At 43.1% G+C, this 18,002-nt stretch overlaps 1 protein-coding gene across 1 annotated transcript in view; it reads left to right on the top strand.

Moving 5' to 3' along the window:
* LOC137369430 (thioredoxin-like) overlaps positions 1 to 5,181 on the top strand; it is a 47,904-nt gene extending 42,723 nt beyond the window's left edge. The window contains exons 4-5 of the mRNA XM_068030630.1: positions 271 to 336; positions 3,632 to 5,181. Coding sequence (XP_067886731.1) covers positions 271 to 336; positions 3,632 to 3,694 — 129 coding nt within the window. The 3' untranslated portion in view covers positions 3,695 to 5,181. The remainder of the gene's footprint in view (positions 1 to 270; positions 337 to 3,631) is intronic.
* Positions 5,182 to 18,002: the final 12,821 nt, after the last annotated feature.

The raw sequence follows: 18,002 nt of genomic DNA, 5'->3' as shown, positions 1-18,002 counted from the left end.
TACCTTCTCAAGGGCAATGGGGGATGGGCAATAAATGCTGGCCTGGCCAGTGATGCCCACATTCCATGAATGAATTTTAAAAAAAATTTCCTGCATTATCTTAACGTGAATTAGATCACACCTTAGTCCTCAATACACAAGGGCATCGATGTGGTCATTATGTATACTGCATCATACCTATTAATATTGTTTATTGAAAAAAATTTAACTGACATTGGCAACAAGTGGTATTGTGCTCTGTTGAACTAACTTGTAGTTTCTCATCTTTAGGATATTGCTGAATCCTGTGGAATAAATTGCATGCCAACATTCCAGTTCTACAAGAATCGTAAGAGGGTAAGAGAGTTAAATTAAATGATTGCAGTGTGACGTGGGGGTCTAAGTAGCCCTTTCTCATGAACATTTTGCTGTTTGAGTTATATTAGTAAAAGGATAACTACTGAGATTGCTTGCATTTTGTGTGTGTCCATCTCCTGGGAGAACGTGGGCTAGGTTTTCTTTGCATTCCATCGCAACAAGAAAAAAGGGGGAAATTAACTGGCAAGGCCTCCTCCTGCCTATCACCTGAGCTCTGTTTCCATTCCCCCTGCATACTAACACTGATGGGGGGAGCTGGAAAATAGTCCTTTTCTCTCCCATTTGCTTTACTGCCATTTCTTGTGTCTCTACCTGGTGAAAAAAATGGTAGGCATGGGTGATAGTGGGAAGGTCCCCAGATTTTGTCAATGAAAGATCTCACTTCCTCTAAAAGGCTCCCCATTAGCTCACCTTTTGTAGACCTTGGTCTCTGCCAAATAAGCCGATACGCTTTCGTTTCTTCAGGGCACTTCAGCCCCTTTTAAGGTCTCCCGTGCCCCTTCTGGTTCTGTTGCAGCACAACTCCAATTCCCTGATTTCCAGCCATTGGATTCCTGCTGGGAGCCCACCTTTGATTTGGAATTATTTCCTGACACCTAGGGGTGGGACTGGGGGAAATTATAGACTCTGGCTGGAATTTTACCCTTGGTGGATGGGAACCGGCTACCGACTGAAAAGTCGGCGGTGAACCTGCTTCCACCTCGCCTGTGGTATTTGCGGGTCGCTGGGCTTTAATTGGTATGAGGCGGGACTTCCACCAGCTTGAGGTAGGAAGTCCCGCTTAACGGAGCTGCCGGCCAATCAGCAGGCTGGCAGCTCATAGTCCCAGCAGCGCCACCAGGAGTGATGGCCACTGCTGGGACTACAGCCCAGCTCGAAAAAGCTGATGTCGGGGAGCCTGGAGCAAAGGTAAATTTTGGTTGCCTCACCAGGGGTAATTGGTCAGGCCCCGGTGAGACAAGGGTAGTCAATTGGGGGGGAAGGGGGGGGCATGTTGGGGGTAGTTGGGTTGTCCGCCACCCCCCCTCCCCAGACGTTCGAGAGCCGCCTGCGTTTGTCAGGAGGCTTCTCTCAGGTCTTGGATGCCTGCTTGCCATGCAGAAAATCCGCGTGGAGGCGAGCGATGGTTCCTTAAGTAGCCACTTAAGGGCCTTGACTGGCCTGAGGCAGGCGGGCCATTTTTGCCGCCGCTGCTCTGCGTAAAGTGGCGGCGGAGGCGAGAATGGGTCAGGAAGGTCTCCCGGAGCCTCTCGCTCCATTTTACCCCCCATTCCCTCGCCACCTTCCCACTCTTTGGGATGGCATAAAATTCAGCTCTCTGCTAATTTAGCCTGGAATATGATCTGTTCAACTTGGTTGTTGATATGCACTTTATTACTGAAAGAAATGTATAAGGAACAGCTAACTTATGACTGAAAATAATGAGATTGTATTCCATGGTTGTACACCTATTAAAGCCTGAAATACTTCCTTAATTTTGCCTCAAAGGCAGTATTAAAGGAGGAAGAAAGTCCAGAAGAGTACTTTTTGTCAAAAATAATCACCTTTTTATGGAAAAAAAATTACCAATAGTTTCCTTTTTCTTAACCGGATCAAGTGTCTCTGTGAGGTTTCTTTGGTGCCTGAGAATGTTCAGAGCAGTTCCATTCAGACCTGAAACAAAAATAGAAAATGTTGGCAATACTCAACAGGTCGGTATCTGTGGAGAGAAAAACAGACTTCTCACGAAAGGTCACGACCTGAAATTTCACTCTGTTTTCTCTAGGCACAGATGCTGCCCGACCTACCGAGTATTTCCAGCATTTTCAGTCTTTGTTTCAGGTTTCCAGCATCCGCAGTATTTTGCTTTTGTTTTCCATTCAGATCTGGATGAGTTCAAATGCTTTTCAAACTGGTCTAATTTACTTGAACCCATTCTTATCCATCCATATCTAAACCAGTCAACTATCAACATTCCAATAAGGATTATACTGGCCAGATTTGTCATGCAACAATTTTTAAAAAGAATTACTTGTTACTATAAGGGCCTCTTGACCCAGGAACTACACTGCAGGCTGAGGAATTTGCATTCCCAACTGCAAAGCAGGTTCGAACCTCTGACCTCCCTAGCACAGAAACAGGGCATTTGGCCCATCTGGTGGATGTTCATGTTCCACATAAGTCTACTTTCGAGATAGACTTGCTGAGCCGTGGTGTTAGGCGGGGTAAGGAGAGAGGAGGAGAGCTTGTGGAGGGTGTGATTTTCAGAGTATCCTACCTGATCTCACTGACCAGTATTTTAAGAGTATTTTTTTAATTTGTTGCATGCTAACTCTATGCTTTAACTGGTTTAGATATGGATGGATGAGAGTGGGCTCAAATAAGTTAAACATATGTTAGCACACCTACAATCCTCTGCGCTCTTCCTATTCTGGCCTTTTTCGCATCCTGATATGTTTTTTTATTTTTGCTCCACCATTGGTAGCCATGCCTTCAGTTGCCTAGGCCCTAGGTTCTGGAATTCCCTCCCAAAGCCTCTCTTCTACTTTTCCTTTAACTAAAACTCCTTAAAACTTATCTCTTTGACCAAGATTTTGATCCCCTGTCTTAATATCTCCTTATGTGACTTGGTATCAGATTTTGTTAACTCAGCTCTGAAGCACCTTTGGGCATTTTACTACGTTAAAGGTGCGGTTATAAATACAAGTTATTGTGTCCATTAATTCCAAATTTTAAATGTGGGAAACCACCAAGAATTACTTCGGTGTTTTTTTTTTGTCTCACCACTGTCCTCGATTGGCATATGTAGCAGTGTGTGCGGAAGTCTCATGGTTTCATCCCGCTATAGAGGGCACTATGGATATCATGTATAATTGTGGTTTTGGGATCCAATATTTAAATTCTCTGCTCACCACCAATTTCAAAAATGAAAAGTTGTAGCAATTAATTGATTCCAGCTTGGTTTACTGGAAGTGGGAAATTTGAACTTGCATTCTCTCTGGACTGTGGTTTTAACAATAAGGAGAAAGGGAGGCTTTGTCCTTCACTATGAAATGCTGTAGGCTTAGTCAGCTGAACATAACATGCCAATGATGGTTGAGGTTTGATTCTACTTTTATCTAAAATTTCAAGACTTCCTCTGCAATGTTTTGTCACCCTTTGATAATAAATGTTGCTTTGCTGAATGTCCTTAGCTGCCCTGAAAGACTTCAGCTTTAAACCTTGTTGAAGTTTATTTTTAATAATGCATGTTTTTAGTTGTTTAATTTTAATAGAATTTCTCTTGTTTCCTTAGGTGTTTGAGTTTTCTGGAGCCAATCGAACAACATTGGAAGACAAAATTGAAGAACTGCAGTAATGGCCCTTAATGAAACCTGTGTTTTAAGCCAAAAAGAAATCAATAATTAATATTAGTTTCTAGTAAGGGTATTTAATTAATTGTCTGCCATGTAGAAAATCGCTTCAGTTGAGTTTCCAAGTGTAAAGAAGCATTTCCTCTTGACGTGAAATGATTGTAAAGTCTGATTATGTGTCTAGTCACTGGAGCAGTGTAAGTGTTTTATTATGCAGCTTCATCCAATTTGATGCAAAAACAGTTTGCCGTCCAGCATCACGAATTGCCGGGGATAGCTTGGGAATCAGGTCCTATTTTGACTGCCTGAGCATGCTGAAGGAAAGATGAGAGACTACTTTGTGTTGGTAGTCTCTCAACATTTGGAGCTTGCACAGGCCATAATATAATTCCAGCTGGTTCTGAAGCATGTTTTTAAGTAATCAGATGCTCTATTGGCAAAACTTTATCAACTTGTTAAAAGAAAGTGGGCGTTCACCCTTGGAGTCGCCTTACTTTTTTTATATTCCAAAATCTCGTAACTAGCAGTGTTCTTTAAGAAGAAAGAAAACGTTGTCTCTAACTTACATGCATTTAGTAGCATTTGATCTGATTTAGGAACTGTGTCCTGTTGCCCTGCAATTTGATACGTCATGAATCTGATTCTTGAAGAGCGTGCAGTCTTGCAAATTGTAGTTGCCCTTTGCATTTTTATACATTTTTTTTTTCCCTTTCCTCCCTTGGCTTTCTATTTTCACTATTTCTGCTTAATGTAACAGTGCATCTGAGGAGTATTTAATTGCAGAACTAATATATAGGGTTATTGACTTATTGCAGCTTTCAACTATGTGATCTATCCAATTTTTTTAAATCAAACAACTACTTCTACATTAGATTCTTGCACAGAGAAATGGTTTGTGTTCCATTCTGTCAATGCTATACCTAACCTCGTAGTTCTTGATGCTGACATCAAATTCAAAATACACATTATTCTATGAACATGTGCAAAGAAATTAACCCTTCAGTTGGTTCTTGTGTAAACTGTATTTAGTGTAAACACAATATATAAATCCTACACACGTATTCAGACACGCCTATTCCCTCTTAAAGGTTTGATCAGACTCCAGACATTACAATCATTGAGAGGACCATGACAATCGATGCAAATAGACGAAGATAGTTCACTTAAATTTTATCGTTTTTCTGCCTCATTCTTTATGTTGTGGGTAGTTTTGTGTTTACACATAACAAAATAGTCTCTAAGAACTTGGCTTATACTGACATTTTTAGTTTACTGAAACTTAACTGTTCAATGAGATTTTCAGCCATCGAAGGTCCTTTTTTTTTCTAATGTAGCTGCCAGTGCCATTTTCACTTCGGCATCTTGCTTTCTGAATGCATAAATGTAACAAGCATACTGGTGGTAAATATGTTTTAATGGCCCAGTGCCTATGGCACCTATTAACAAGGTGTTGTGTTTTATTAAAAAGAAACTTGTTTCTTTTAAATTCAAACTTTGTTCTGTTTGTATTGTGTGAGACGAGAATAGTTTTATAGCTGTGACCGAATAACGCTTGATCACTTCCTCAGAATGCTCTATAATGTATTTATATTAATGTATTTGTCTTTACCAAGGAAGAAGATGCTGCCGAAGTCGTGGTGCAATAGGTAGTTGAGACACTGGATTGGCTAAAAATTGATAGAGGAGGTATTAGAAAGGCTGGCTGTACTTAAAGTTGATAAATCATCAGGACCAGATGGGATGCATCTCAGGATACTGAGGGAAGCAAGGGTGAAAATTGTGGAGGCACTGGCCATATTCTTTCATTCCTCTTAAATACAGGGGTTATGCCAGAGGACTGGCGAATGGCAAATGTGATACTTTTTTTTGAACAAGGATGTAAGGAAAGCCCAACAACGACAGGCCAGTCAGTTCAACCTCAGTGGCAGGAAAGCTTTTAGAAATGATAATCTGAGACAGAATTAACAGTCACTTGGAGATGTGTGGACTAATTAAGGAAAGCCAGCATGGATTTGTTCAAGGCAAATCATGTTTATTTAACTTGATTGAGCTTTTTGCTGAGGTAACAGATTGGGTTGATGAGGGTAATGGGGTTGATGAGGTGTACATGGACTTCCATAAAGCATTTGATAAAGTGCCATGTAATAGGCTTGCCAGCAAAGGTGAGGCTCGTGGAATAAAAGGGACAGTGGCAATATGGATACCAAGTTGGCTGAGTGACAGGAAACGGTAGTGGGGAGTGGGTTTTTTTTCCACTTGGAGGAATACATGTAGTGGGGTTCCCCAGAGGTCAGTATTAGGACTACTGCTTTTCTTGATCTATATTAATGAGCTAGACCGGGTGTACAAGGCAGAATTTCAAAATTTACAGATGACGCAAAACTTGGAAGTATTGTGAAATATGAGGAGATAGTAATCGACTTCAAGAGGACATCGGCTGCTGGAATGGGCAGACACGTGGCAAATGAAATTTAATTCAAAGAACTGTGAAGTGATGCATATTGATGGGAAGAACAGGGAGAGGCAATACTAAATAAAGGATATGATTCTAAAGGAGGTGCAGGAACAGAGGGACCCGGTTTATGTGCACAAAGCGTTGAAGGTGGCAGGGCAGTTTGAGAAAGTGGTTAAAAAGGCAGACAAGATCCTGGGTTTTATAAATAGAGGCATAGAGTACAAGAGCAAGGAAGTTATGATGACCACTGGGTCAGCCTCTACTGGAGCATTGTGGAAAGATGTGAAGGCTTTCGAGAGGTTTCGGGATGAGAGACTTCACTTATGTGGAGTAGATTAATGAAATGGTTGCTTACCTTAACGAAGAGAAGGTTGAGACGAGGTTTGATGGTCAAAATTATGAGGAGTCTAGATAGAATAGATAGAAACTGTTTCTACTGGCGGCAAGGTCAAGAACCAGTGGACACTGATTTAAGTTGAATGGCAAAAAACCAACTGTGACATAAGGAAAAGCTATTTACGCAGCAAGTGGTTAGAATCTGGAATACACTGTTTGAGAGTTTGAAGGCAGATTCAAGAGTGGCTTTCAAAAGGGAATTAGATAATTATCTGAAACTAAAAAATTGCAGGGTGGGGGAGTGGGACGAGCTGAGTTGTTCCTGCAATGAGCTGGCACAGATGCAGTGGGTCAAATGGCCTGTGCTGGAACTATATAGGCTGAATTTAGTTCCCGCCCCCAGGCATTGGGGTCTGTGGAGGTGGGCTGAAGATTGGTCCGGAGGAGGCCCAATGCCGTGAGGGCTTGGCCTAATCGTCACAGAGGCTGAGGGAGCTCGTGGCAGCCCCCCCCCCCCCCCCCCCGCCCCTTATCAGCCGCTTGGCGACAGGCCCGGCATTTACATATTTAAATGAATTTAAATACCTGGCATAATTGCAAGCCCGCCTCCAGTCCCGGTGCAATTTTTGTGCAGGTGATCAGCAGTCCCACGCCTTCCGATCCCTGTCCGGGGAATCAAGGTGGCAGACTGGTTGGGCAGTGGGGCAGGGGCTGTGGAGAGCAGGTCATTTTTCCTGTGCAGAAGGTGGGGGAAGCAGCAATAAAGGTCCCTCATAGGTGGAGGGGATGGTGGGAAGTGGTAAAGTTGATTGTCTTTGCATTTTGAGGGGGGAAAAGGGCAGTTGGAAAATGTAAGTGTTTTGGGGCGGAGAGGGAAAGTATCTCATATTGTGGATATTGGGGGGGTGGTGGGAGAGGTCCAAAAGTACTGGTTTTAAGTGTTTCATGATTTCTTGAAAAATCCTGGAAGGGCTCCAAGCCCTTTTAAAAATGGCGTCAGCTGATGCCATTGCCAGTGATGGACAGGCCACCCCCTCCATGTGATTGGGGGTGGGGGGGGGGGCTGTGGGGAGGGCCGCTCCATCCATTCACATAAGCCACCGCACTTAAGATGGTGGTGGTTCACCGATGTGGGCGGTGCGGACCGGGCGCTGCTTCCTTCACCCGCGCCAAGGTCAGCGGTGGCAGAACAAGATTCAGACCTATGATTCTATTTTAGCAATCTTTTGATAAAATTCTCACCCTTGGGTGTTCAAATCCCTCCCATGGCCTCGCTCTCCCTATCTCTGGAATCTCCTCCAGCTTCTACAACTCTCGAAGATATCTGCACTCCTCCAATTCTGGTCTCTTGCACATCTCTGATTTCCTTCACTCCACCATGGGTGGTGTTTCATCAGATGCCTAAGCCCTAAACTCAGGATTCCCTCCCTAAATCTCACCCTCAAGTCAGTCTTGTAAACCTATTTCTGTGCAAGCTTTTGGCCACCTATTCTACTATCTCCTTGTGTGGCTTGGTGTCTAATTTTAATATTCGCTTCTGTGAAGTGCCTTGGGACATCTTACTACATTAAATGTTAAATTTGAGGTAACTCAGATGAAAGCAAGCATTTTCTACTGAATTTTTTTTTTTACATATACATATGGGATGTGGGTGTCGCTGTCTAGGCCAGCATTTATTGCTCATCCCTAATTGTCCTTTTGAAGGTTTGCAGTGCTAAATCATTTTTTTTGTAAGTATTTAAAAATGTGCTGATATCCAGTCAACCGTTAAATACATCAGAAGAAGCTGGTGGCAGTAAACATAAAGAAATTATTGAGAAATATGGCGACTGTACTTGCAAAGCAACCAGAATACTGACTTTTTCAATTTAGCAGCAGAATGTGTGGGAACAGGAGCATGTGACTTTTATAGTAAAGGAGAAACCTCTCCTGTACGTTCTGGCGTTCCTGATGTACTGTGACCAAATCGGTTCCTGTTCGCTACTGCAACTGCCAACCACCTTGGTAACACCCCTACTCTGCTGATACCAACTCTACTTCTGCAGTAAGAATCAAAACACCCAACAGGCTAGAAGCGTCAGTATTTACAGTGCGTCACTCAGTACCAACATACTGCCCACTTCTGCTCTGTGGTTCAAGTTCAGAATGCAAGAGTCCCATTTTTCTGTGCCTGGCTGGCTTCCTGCTACAGAGGAGGTGAGGCGAGAGTTGACTGTCCTTTTATATCAAGGCAGCATTTGACTGAGTATGGCATCAAGGAGCTTTCGCAAAACTGGAGTCAATGGGACTCTGGGTAAACTCTCCACTGGTTGGAGTCATACCTACCACAAAGGAAGATGGTTGTGGTTGTTGGAGGTCAATCATCTCAGTCCCAGGACATCACTGCAGGGGTTCCTCAAGATAGTGTTCCAGGTCCAACCATCTTCAGCTGCTTCATCAATGACCTTCCCTCCAACATAAGGTCAGAACTAGGGATATTTGCTGATGATTGCACAATGTTCATCATTTGTGATGACTCATACTGAAGCAGTGGTAAGTTGCATTCATGCCACACAAGTGCCAGGCAATGACCATCTCCAACAAGAGAGAATCCAGCCACCTCAATCCCCCGCTATCAACAGCCTTGGGGTTACCATTGACCAGAAACTGAACTGGAGCAGCCATATAAATACTGTGGCTAAAAGAGTTATAGTTGTACATAATGTTGGTTAGGCCGCATTTGGTCGCTGTACTACAGGAAAGATGTGATTAAGCTAGAGAGGATGCAGAAAAGATTCACAAGGATGTTGCCTGGTTTGGAGGGCTTGGGTTTTCCCTGGAGCGAAGGAGACTGAGAGGGGACATGATGGAGGTATATAAAATTATGAGAGGATCTTTGCTGACGATGCTGCTTTAGGCGGCACAGTGGCGCAATGGTAAGCACCGCAGCCTCACAGCTCCAGGGACCCGGGTTTGATTCCGGGTACTGCCTGTGTGGAGTTTGCAAGTTCTCCCTGTGTCTGCGTGGGTTTTCTCCGGGTGCTCCGGTTTCCTCCCACAAGCCAAAAGACTTGCAGGTTGATAGGTAAATTGGCCATTATAAATTGTCACTAGTATAGGCAGATGGTAGGGAAATATAGGGACAGGTGGGGATGTTTGGTAGGAATATGGGATAAGTGTAGGATTAGTATAAATGGGTGGTTGATGTTCGGCACAGACTCGGTGGGCCGAAGGGCATGTTTCAGTGCTGTATCTCTAATCAACATCTCACACTGAAGAGTGCCTACAGAGTCTCATCGACAGGTTTGCGGCTGCCTGCAATGAATTTGGCCTAACAATCAGCCTCCAGAAAACGAACATCATGGGGCAGGACGTCAGAAATGCTCCATCCATCAATATTGGCGACCACGCTCTGGAAGTGGTTCAAGAGTTCACCTACCTAGGCTCAACTATCACCAGTAACCTGTCTCTAGATGCAGAAATCAACAAGCGCATGGGTAAGGCTTCCACTGCTATGTCCAGACTGGCCAAGAGAGTGTGGGAAAATGGCGCACTGACACGGAACACAAAAGTCCGAGTGTATCAGGCCTGTGTCCTCAGTACCTTGCTCTACGGCAGCGAGGCCTGGACAACGTATGCCAGCCAAGAGCGACGTCTCAATTCATTCCATCTTCGCTGCCTTCGGAGAATACTTGGCATCAGGTGGCAGGACTATATCTCCAACACAGAAGTCCTTGAAGCGGCCAACACCCCCAGCTTATACACACTACTGAGTCAGCGGCGCTTGAGATGGCTTGGCCATGTGAGCTGCATGGAAGATGGCAGGATCCCCAAAGACACATTGTACAGCGAGCTCGCCACTGGTATCAGACCCACCGGCCGTCCATGTCTCCGCTATAAAGACGTCTGCAAACGCGACATGAAATCCTGTGACATTGATCACAAGTCGTGGGAGTCAGTTGCCAGCATTCGCCAGAGCTGGCGGGCAGCCATAAAGACAGGGCTAAATTGTGGCGAGTCGAAGAGACTTAGTAGTTGGCAGGAAAAAAGACAGAGGCGCAAGGGGAGAGCCAACTGTGCAACAGCCCCGACAAACAAATTTCTCTGCAGCACCTGTGGAAGAGCCTGTCACTCCAGAATTGGCCTTTATAGCCACTCCAGGCGCTGTTTCACAAACCACTGACCACCTCCAGGCGCGTATCCATTGTCTCTCGAGATAAGGAGGCCCAAAAGAAGATAGGGTAGATAGCCAGAGTCTGTTCCCCATGGTAGGGGTGACTAAAACTAGAGGGCATAGATTTAAGGTGAGAGGGAGGAGGTTTAAAGGGGATCAAAGGGGTACATTTTTCACACAAAGAATAGTGGGTATCTGGAATGAGCTGCCTGAGGAGGTGGTGGAGGCAGGAACAGTAGTGACATTTAAGAGGCATCTGGACAGGTACTTGAATGAGCAAGGCATAGAGGGATATGGAATTAATGCAGGCAGGTGGGATTAGTATAGATAGGCATTATGGTCGGCATGTTTCTATGCTGTACGACTCTATGACTATAAGAGCAGGTCAGAGACTGGGAATTTTGCAGTGAGTAACTCACCTCCTGACTCGCCAAAGGCTGTCCACCATCTACAAGGCACAAGTCAGGAGTGTGATGGAACTGCACTCATCCAGGCAAGTGGAGAGTTTTCCAACAACACTCAAGAAGCTCAACACCCTCCAGGACAAAGCAGTCTGCTTGATTGGAACCCCATCCACCACCTTACACATTCACTCCCTCCAACACCAATGCATAGTGGCAGCAGTGTGTACCATCTACAAGATGCACTGCAGTAACTCATCAAGGCTCCTTCAACAGCACCTTCCAAACCTGTGACCTCTAGCAGCTATGACAAGAGCAGCAGATGCATGGGAACACCACACACCATCCTGTCTTACAACTCTTATCTCTGTTCCTTCACTGTCGCTGGGTCAAAATCCTGGAACTCCTTTACTAGAACTGTGGGTGTACCTACACCAGATGGATTGCAGCAGTTTAAGAAGGCAGCTCACCACCACCTTCTCAAGGGCAATTCGGGGTATGCAATAAATGCTGGCCTAGCCAGCGATGCCCCATCCCATGAAAGAATAAAAAAAAGATGCAGTTGGTTGAATGCTGACCCTCGAGTCTCCAGCTCTCTTTCCCACTGTACTGGCTGCTCAAAACCTCGGTTCTAGCATTTCCTCTGCTTCAGCTTTGTCTCCATGAGGTAGTGTCGGCAAAATTTAACCAAAAATTCTACATATTGTATACCAGTTTTGGAATAACTTCAGGTTGCTAGCAGCAGCAGCTGGGAGATTTATGCCCCCATTCTGGGAATCTTCAACAATCTGGGAGGTGTGACAGCCTGTAAAGTTTAAAATCAGCTTTGTGGCAGGTAGGTGCCAGACGTTATGGTGTAGCACATGCAACAACAGCTGCCTGCATTTATACAACATCTTTAACACAGCAAAATGTCCCAAGGTGCTTCACCAAGGTATAATCAACAAAATAGATGCTGATCCTAAATAGATTGAGGATTGATTGAAAGCTTGATGAAAGCAGGGTCTTAAAAAAGTGGAGGGAATTCCAGAGCTTTGGACCCACGAGATTGAAGTCGCAGCTGCCAATGGCGGTGTAAATGGAGAGGCAATGTACAGAACAGCAGAGTTAGGGGGACTTCTAGAGAAAGGGAGGGGCAGGCCATAAACTGAAAATTAGAAATTTATGATTTTGGGGGGACCATAGGTCAATGTAAATCAGGGTGGATGTACTAGTGGGTGAGCTGCACTGGGTACTGGATAGGAAATGGGCAGCAGAGTATTGGAGAGAGATGGGGTCATGGGAAGGGTATGGAGATTGATGTGGTGACCAAAGATGGAGGTTTCCCAAGACTGAATGTTGGTCAAATAGGCTGACAGCACGTGGACAGTGCAAGGGTTGAGAGAGGGTGGATAGGCTGTGCTGGGAGTTGTCAGCGTAGATGACAGCGTAGGCTGTCTTGATTCTGTGGGAGGGCTAGAGACCTGATTTGGAGAGGCTCAAACAGAATTTGCAGGAGAGTTGGACACAGATTTGGAAAACAACAGCATTATCAAGGGCACACAAAGCAACAACAGAGCTGGATACAAGTTATTGTTGAGGACTCCAAATCCATTGAGATATAAATCAACGAAGATGTTTATACTCTATGTTACTTCAATGTAAGAGTCTGTCACTCTTTATAGCCACTCCAGGCACTGCTCCACAAAACACTGACCACCTCCAGGCGCTTACCCATTGTTTCCCGAGCCAAGGAGGCCAAAGAAGAAGAATATAATATGCATTTTTTTAAAAATTGGCACCAGAACTACATATTTAATAGAATAGAAACAGGTTTTTGAAGGAGTTGAATGATAAATTCATTGACATTTTTGTAGTACAGCCAGACCCATGAAAATAACTAGGTTGAGCCTTATGCCTCAAAACATTAAACAAGTTCCTCGGTGGAATAAATGTAAATGCGTTGAAACGAATCAGAGTCTTGGTTGCCAACTCCGGAATGGCATATTCCTGGAGATTTTATCACATGAGCTGTCTCCAACCACCCCACCCCCACAGTCATGCTATTGTTGCACCATATATCCATCTTCACAATGTCTTGCCTTCCTTGCCAATTAGAAACTAAACAAGCTTCATAAAATGATTATTGTCAGCCTTTCCCCCCTCATTCCAATATTTTATATTTCATAGAAGTGTTCAAGGATTTTTTTTTAAAATACCGATTTTTTTAATGCCCCTATAATTTTTCTCATCTGCTTGCAGCAAGTCCTGGAGATTCTAGGGTAACACTTTAGTGACAGTTATAAATCTAACTAGTGTTGGATTTTGCTAACCCCCTGCGCTTTCATCTAATCTGTTACTTTAACCTTGGCATACGGAGATAAGGAAGGATCTGAATACTGAAACACAATGCGCAGCTTCCAATTTTAATTGAATTCCCTGTAACTGAGATCGTGTCGAGTTGCAGTCTTCAAAAGACATTGATTTTTTTTTTAAACCGTGCTTTTTTAAGTGGAGATATCTTTATAAGGAAACTTACACTTGACGCAGCTCCTGTTGTCAGACACATTTAAATGCTCTAGTTCTGATGAAGGGTCACTGACCTGAAACGTTAACTCTGCTTCTCTTTCCACAGATGCTGCCAGACCTGCTGAGTTTTTCCTGCATTTCTTGTTTTTATTTCAGATTTCCAGCATCTGCAGTATTTTGCTTTGATTACATCTAAATGCTGTGCTGCTTCATTCAGCTGCCACTATCAGCTGGAGATTTAGATACTGGATCGACCTAATAAGTAAGAGTAAAGGAGGAGAAGCTGTTTTTCCAATGCCAGAGGACAGTTTCAAAGTGATTGGGGAAAAGAACCAGAGGTGGCATGAGAAAACAGTTTTTTTTTACACCATGTGTTCATCTGGAATGCGTGCCTGAGAGGACGGTGGAAGATTCAATAGTAATAAGCGAATTGGATTAAAAACTTAAAAGGGGAAAAGATTTACAGGGCTATGGGAAAAGACCAGGAGAAGTGGGATTAATTGGATAGCTCTACAAATGAGCTGGCACAGGCACATTGGGCTGAATGGCCTCCTCCTGTGCTGTATTGTATGGTTCTAATAGAAAGCCCAGTGGTATCATTGCTGCATTTGCTACTTTTTATATGTTTCTCGATATCATTCCCTCAATCAGGTGTGTCATTCTATGGCTACCTCTTGGGAAAAGGAAAATTGACTCTAATGGAGAAATTGTGTCGTGCTACAATATGTTTGGTTTTACAAGACTTCTTTTTACCAGAATAATCCATGCAATTGTTTTTAAAATATATGACCATAATTTAAGAATGTTGGGGAAGAGGGAACAGTTCAACCGATCTAATTCTGGTCTTTGCAGTAACATAATTCTGTTTTCAGCACCATCATTGACCTTGGAGGCTGGACCTCCTTCTGAAGGGGAAGGACTTGCATTTATATAGCACCTTGCAGGACATATGGTCAATGAAGTACTTTTGAAGTGTAGTCACTGTTGTAATGTAGGAAACACGGCAGCCAACTTGTACACAGCAAGCTCCCACAAATGTAATAGTGAATCGTCTGTTCGTGATGTTGACTGAGGGATAAATATTGGCCAGGACACCGGGAAGAACTCCCCAGCTCTTCTATCCATCAGTTCCTCCTGAGTGGTTAGTCAGGGCCTCAGTTTAACATTTCTTTTGAAAGGTGGCACCCCCAACAATGCAGCACTCCCTCGGTACTGCTTAGATTTTTGTCGCCTAAGTCTCTGTGGAGTGGGACTTAAATTTGATAACCTTTTGACTCAGGCAAAAGTACTACCACTGAGCTATGACTGAGACAAGGCAGCTAATGTTTACTGTACTATTCCATAGACCCTTTACACATGTTATTGAAGGGCATGGGAATAGCATTTTGGAATATACTGATGCAACAGGAGCATATAAACTCGATCTGAAATGACTGATTCTCTGCAGTTATGTCATGGTGCAAAAAAATGAAGTACAATATGGATAGATGCTGAGAGGTTATTTTCCTTGGCTGGAGAGTCTAAAACTATGGAGAACAGTCTCAGGATATGGGGACAGCCATTTAGGACTGAGATGAGGAGAAATTTCTTCACTCAGGGTTGTAAATTTTTGGAATTCTCTATCGCGGAGAGCTGTCGATGCTCAGTCGTTGAGTATATTTAAGATGGGATCAATAGATAGTTTGACAATAAGGGAATCAAGAGATATGGGGGATCGGGCAGGAAAGTAGAGTGAGCTAGAAGATCAGTGAGATCTTATTGAATGGCGGAGCAGGCTAGAGGTCCTACTCCTGCTGCTATTTCTTATGTTTAGGTCCATCCCACTTTTATCAATTGTGCAATTACAGTTTTTTGTCGGAGTAGGAGAGAAAATGAAGAGGTCACAATTCTTTTAAGGTTGAAAATGAAGTTCAAAGTCAAGATGCCTGTGAAAAGTAACATCTGTAAAAACTTCCCACATAGCAGAAACGTTTTGGAAAGTTGTTCCTGGGTGCCACCCAATGGCCAAACCCCCAACTGCAGGCAAAGCAACCCAAAGCATTTTTCAAGTATTCTAGTGCTAGAGGCTCTACATTAATGGGGTAATCCCATTTAAAAACATGATGGGTCAGGCATCATTAGATTATGGTTATCAGTGAAAGCCTCATAGGCACTGTTCACTTTTGAATGAAAGGATGACAGCACACACTAATGTGCCAATGGGAAACAAACATGGAGATTATGATGCAATATACTTCATGATGTGGACATTCAGAGAGAGAAGTGCAGATGTACAAAGATTATAAATAGTAAGGTTCAGATACACAGGTACAAGCATGCAAGGGAGAGATGGTAACAAGGCATGTACAGACAAGTACCGGGAGAAAGACAGAGAGATTATATGTGGTAACCTGGAGATAGAGACAAGGTTGAACATGTAAAGGAGAAAAGGTCTGCCCTTTAATAGTGGGGCTTTTCTGGCCACCTTCCACTGTTATTTTGGAAGGAGTCTGTTGGGACGGCCACCAATATGGTTGGGTCCTAGCCTCGAGTGCAATTTCCAGGTTGACGATAGCTCAGTGTCAAGGTGTAAATGTGAAGTCACTGAAAGATACAAAGAATGCAGCAGAAAGAAAGATAGGAAAAATGAAGAAGTAACAGAAATAGGATAGTGAGAGACCTGAAGAAAAACTGGGGAAAAGTAAAGGTAAATAGAAAATGAGAAGGGAAAAGAATAATGGCTTGGATTTTGTCTTAGTATTGTTGTGATTAAAGTCAGCATTCACCATCATTACTCGTCTGAAATCAACAGCAATTCCTGCAGTGTCCACATGCATAGTTAATCATGGAAAACCAGAAGTTGCTGTCAATGATTCTACGTTTCACGATAGGGTGCGCTGTTGAGGTCGCCCTAGATCACAATCAGTTAGAAATCATTGAACTGGTGAGAATTTGTCCTTTTTATCCTATAAGTCTTGCTGTAAAATCCCTTGGAAAAAGTTATGCCTTATTGAATGAGATGGAACCGGACTTTTAAAGGTGTACTGAATTTATACTTCCTCTCAGCATCTACTCTGAGAAGCCCCTTAAGAATTTTAAATTTTTTAATGAGATATTTTGTAATAAAATGTAAGGGATAAGGAGATTAAGCAGGAATAAGAGCGACTAAAACAAGGGAGATGAGGAAATGACAAGAGTGAAATAAGATAATGACAGACATTAGATGAGGGAAAAAGAGAGCACTTAAGGGACAAGGTTAAGTAGAAAGAGTTGTAGATTTGAGCAGAGAAAGGAAACCGATAAGCATGACCAGGAAAGGTAAACCATAAAGATAAGAACAAGAGTAAGAGAAATGATAAAGAAAAATGAGATGAAGAAAAGGAAAGGGAGCTGGAAAAGGTTTTCAAATTAAGAGTTGAGGAGAAGAAAGTAACATAGAATAATGAAAGAGATGAGAAGTTGAGTAAAGAAGGGAAATGAGAAGAAAATCCAAAAGATGCAAACAAAATGGTAACTAGAAAATCACAGGTGGAAATAGTGGAAAAAGGAATGAGGAGAGAAAGGAAAGAATTTGAAAGAGGACATGAAAGAAAAAGATAAGGGGGTTGAAATGAAGGAGACACAAAAACAATGATAGATGAGTAAATGTAACAGTAAATAGAATTAAAAGAGAAACAGCAAAATAGGATAATAAGGGTTTTGAGGAAATAGGATATGAAGTGTGAACAAGGGAAATAGAAATATGAGGGATGGAAAGATAGATCAGAAGAGAGCGAAATATTACACAAGAACATAATAAATAAGAGCAGCAGTGGACCGTTTGGCCACTCAAGCCTGCTCTGCCATTCAGAATAATCATGGCTGATCTTCTACTTCAATTCCACTTTCCTGTCTGCTCCCCATATCCCTTGATTCCCTGAGAGATAAAAAATCTATTGATCTCAGTCTTGAATATACTCAATGATTTAGCATCCATAACCGACTGAGGTAGAAAGTTCCAAAGAAACAACCTTCTGAGTGAGGAAATTTCTCCTCACCTCAGCCCTAAATGATTAACCCCTTATCCTGAGACTGTGCCCCTGTGTTCTAGATTCCCAGCCAGGGGAAACAACCTCTCAGTGTCTACCCTGTCAAGCTCCTGTTTGTTTCAATGAGATCACTTCTTCTAAACTCCAGAGAGTACAGGCCTAATTTGCTGAGCCTCTCATCATAGGACAACCCTTTGATCTCGGGAACCAATCTAGTGAACCTTTGCTGTACCACCTCCAATGCAAGTATATCCTTCCTCAAATATGGAGACCAAAGCCGTGTACAATTGTAGCAATACTTCTTTATTCTTGTACTCCAATTGTCTTGAAAGTAAGGCCAACTGGCCCTTTGCCTTCCCATTTCCTTGCTGTACCTGCATGCTAACTTTCTGTGTTCCTTGTATGAGTACACCCAACTCTGTCTGAAGTTTAAACTGAGGTACTTATCTCAAA

This window comes from Heterodontus francisci, chromosome 4 (assembly GCF_036365525.1).
Source record: "Heterodontus francisci isolate sHetFra1 chromosome 4, sHetFra1.hap1, whole genome shotgun sequence".
Taxonomy (NCBI): domain Eukaryota; kingdom Metazoa; phylum Chordata; class Chondrichthyes; order Heterodontiformes; family Heterodontidae; genus Heterodontus; species Heterodontus francisci.
The sequence above is the reverse complement of the archived record's forward strand: the minus strand, read 5'-3'. Positions and strand labels throughout refer to the sequence as shown.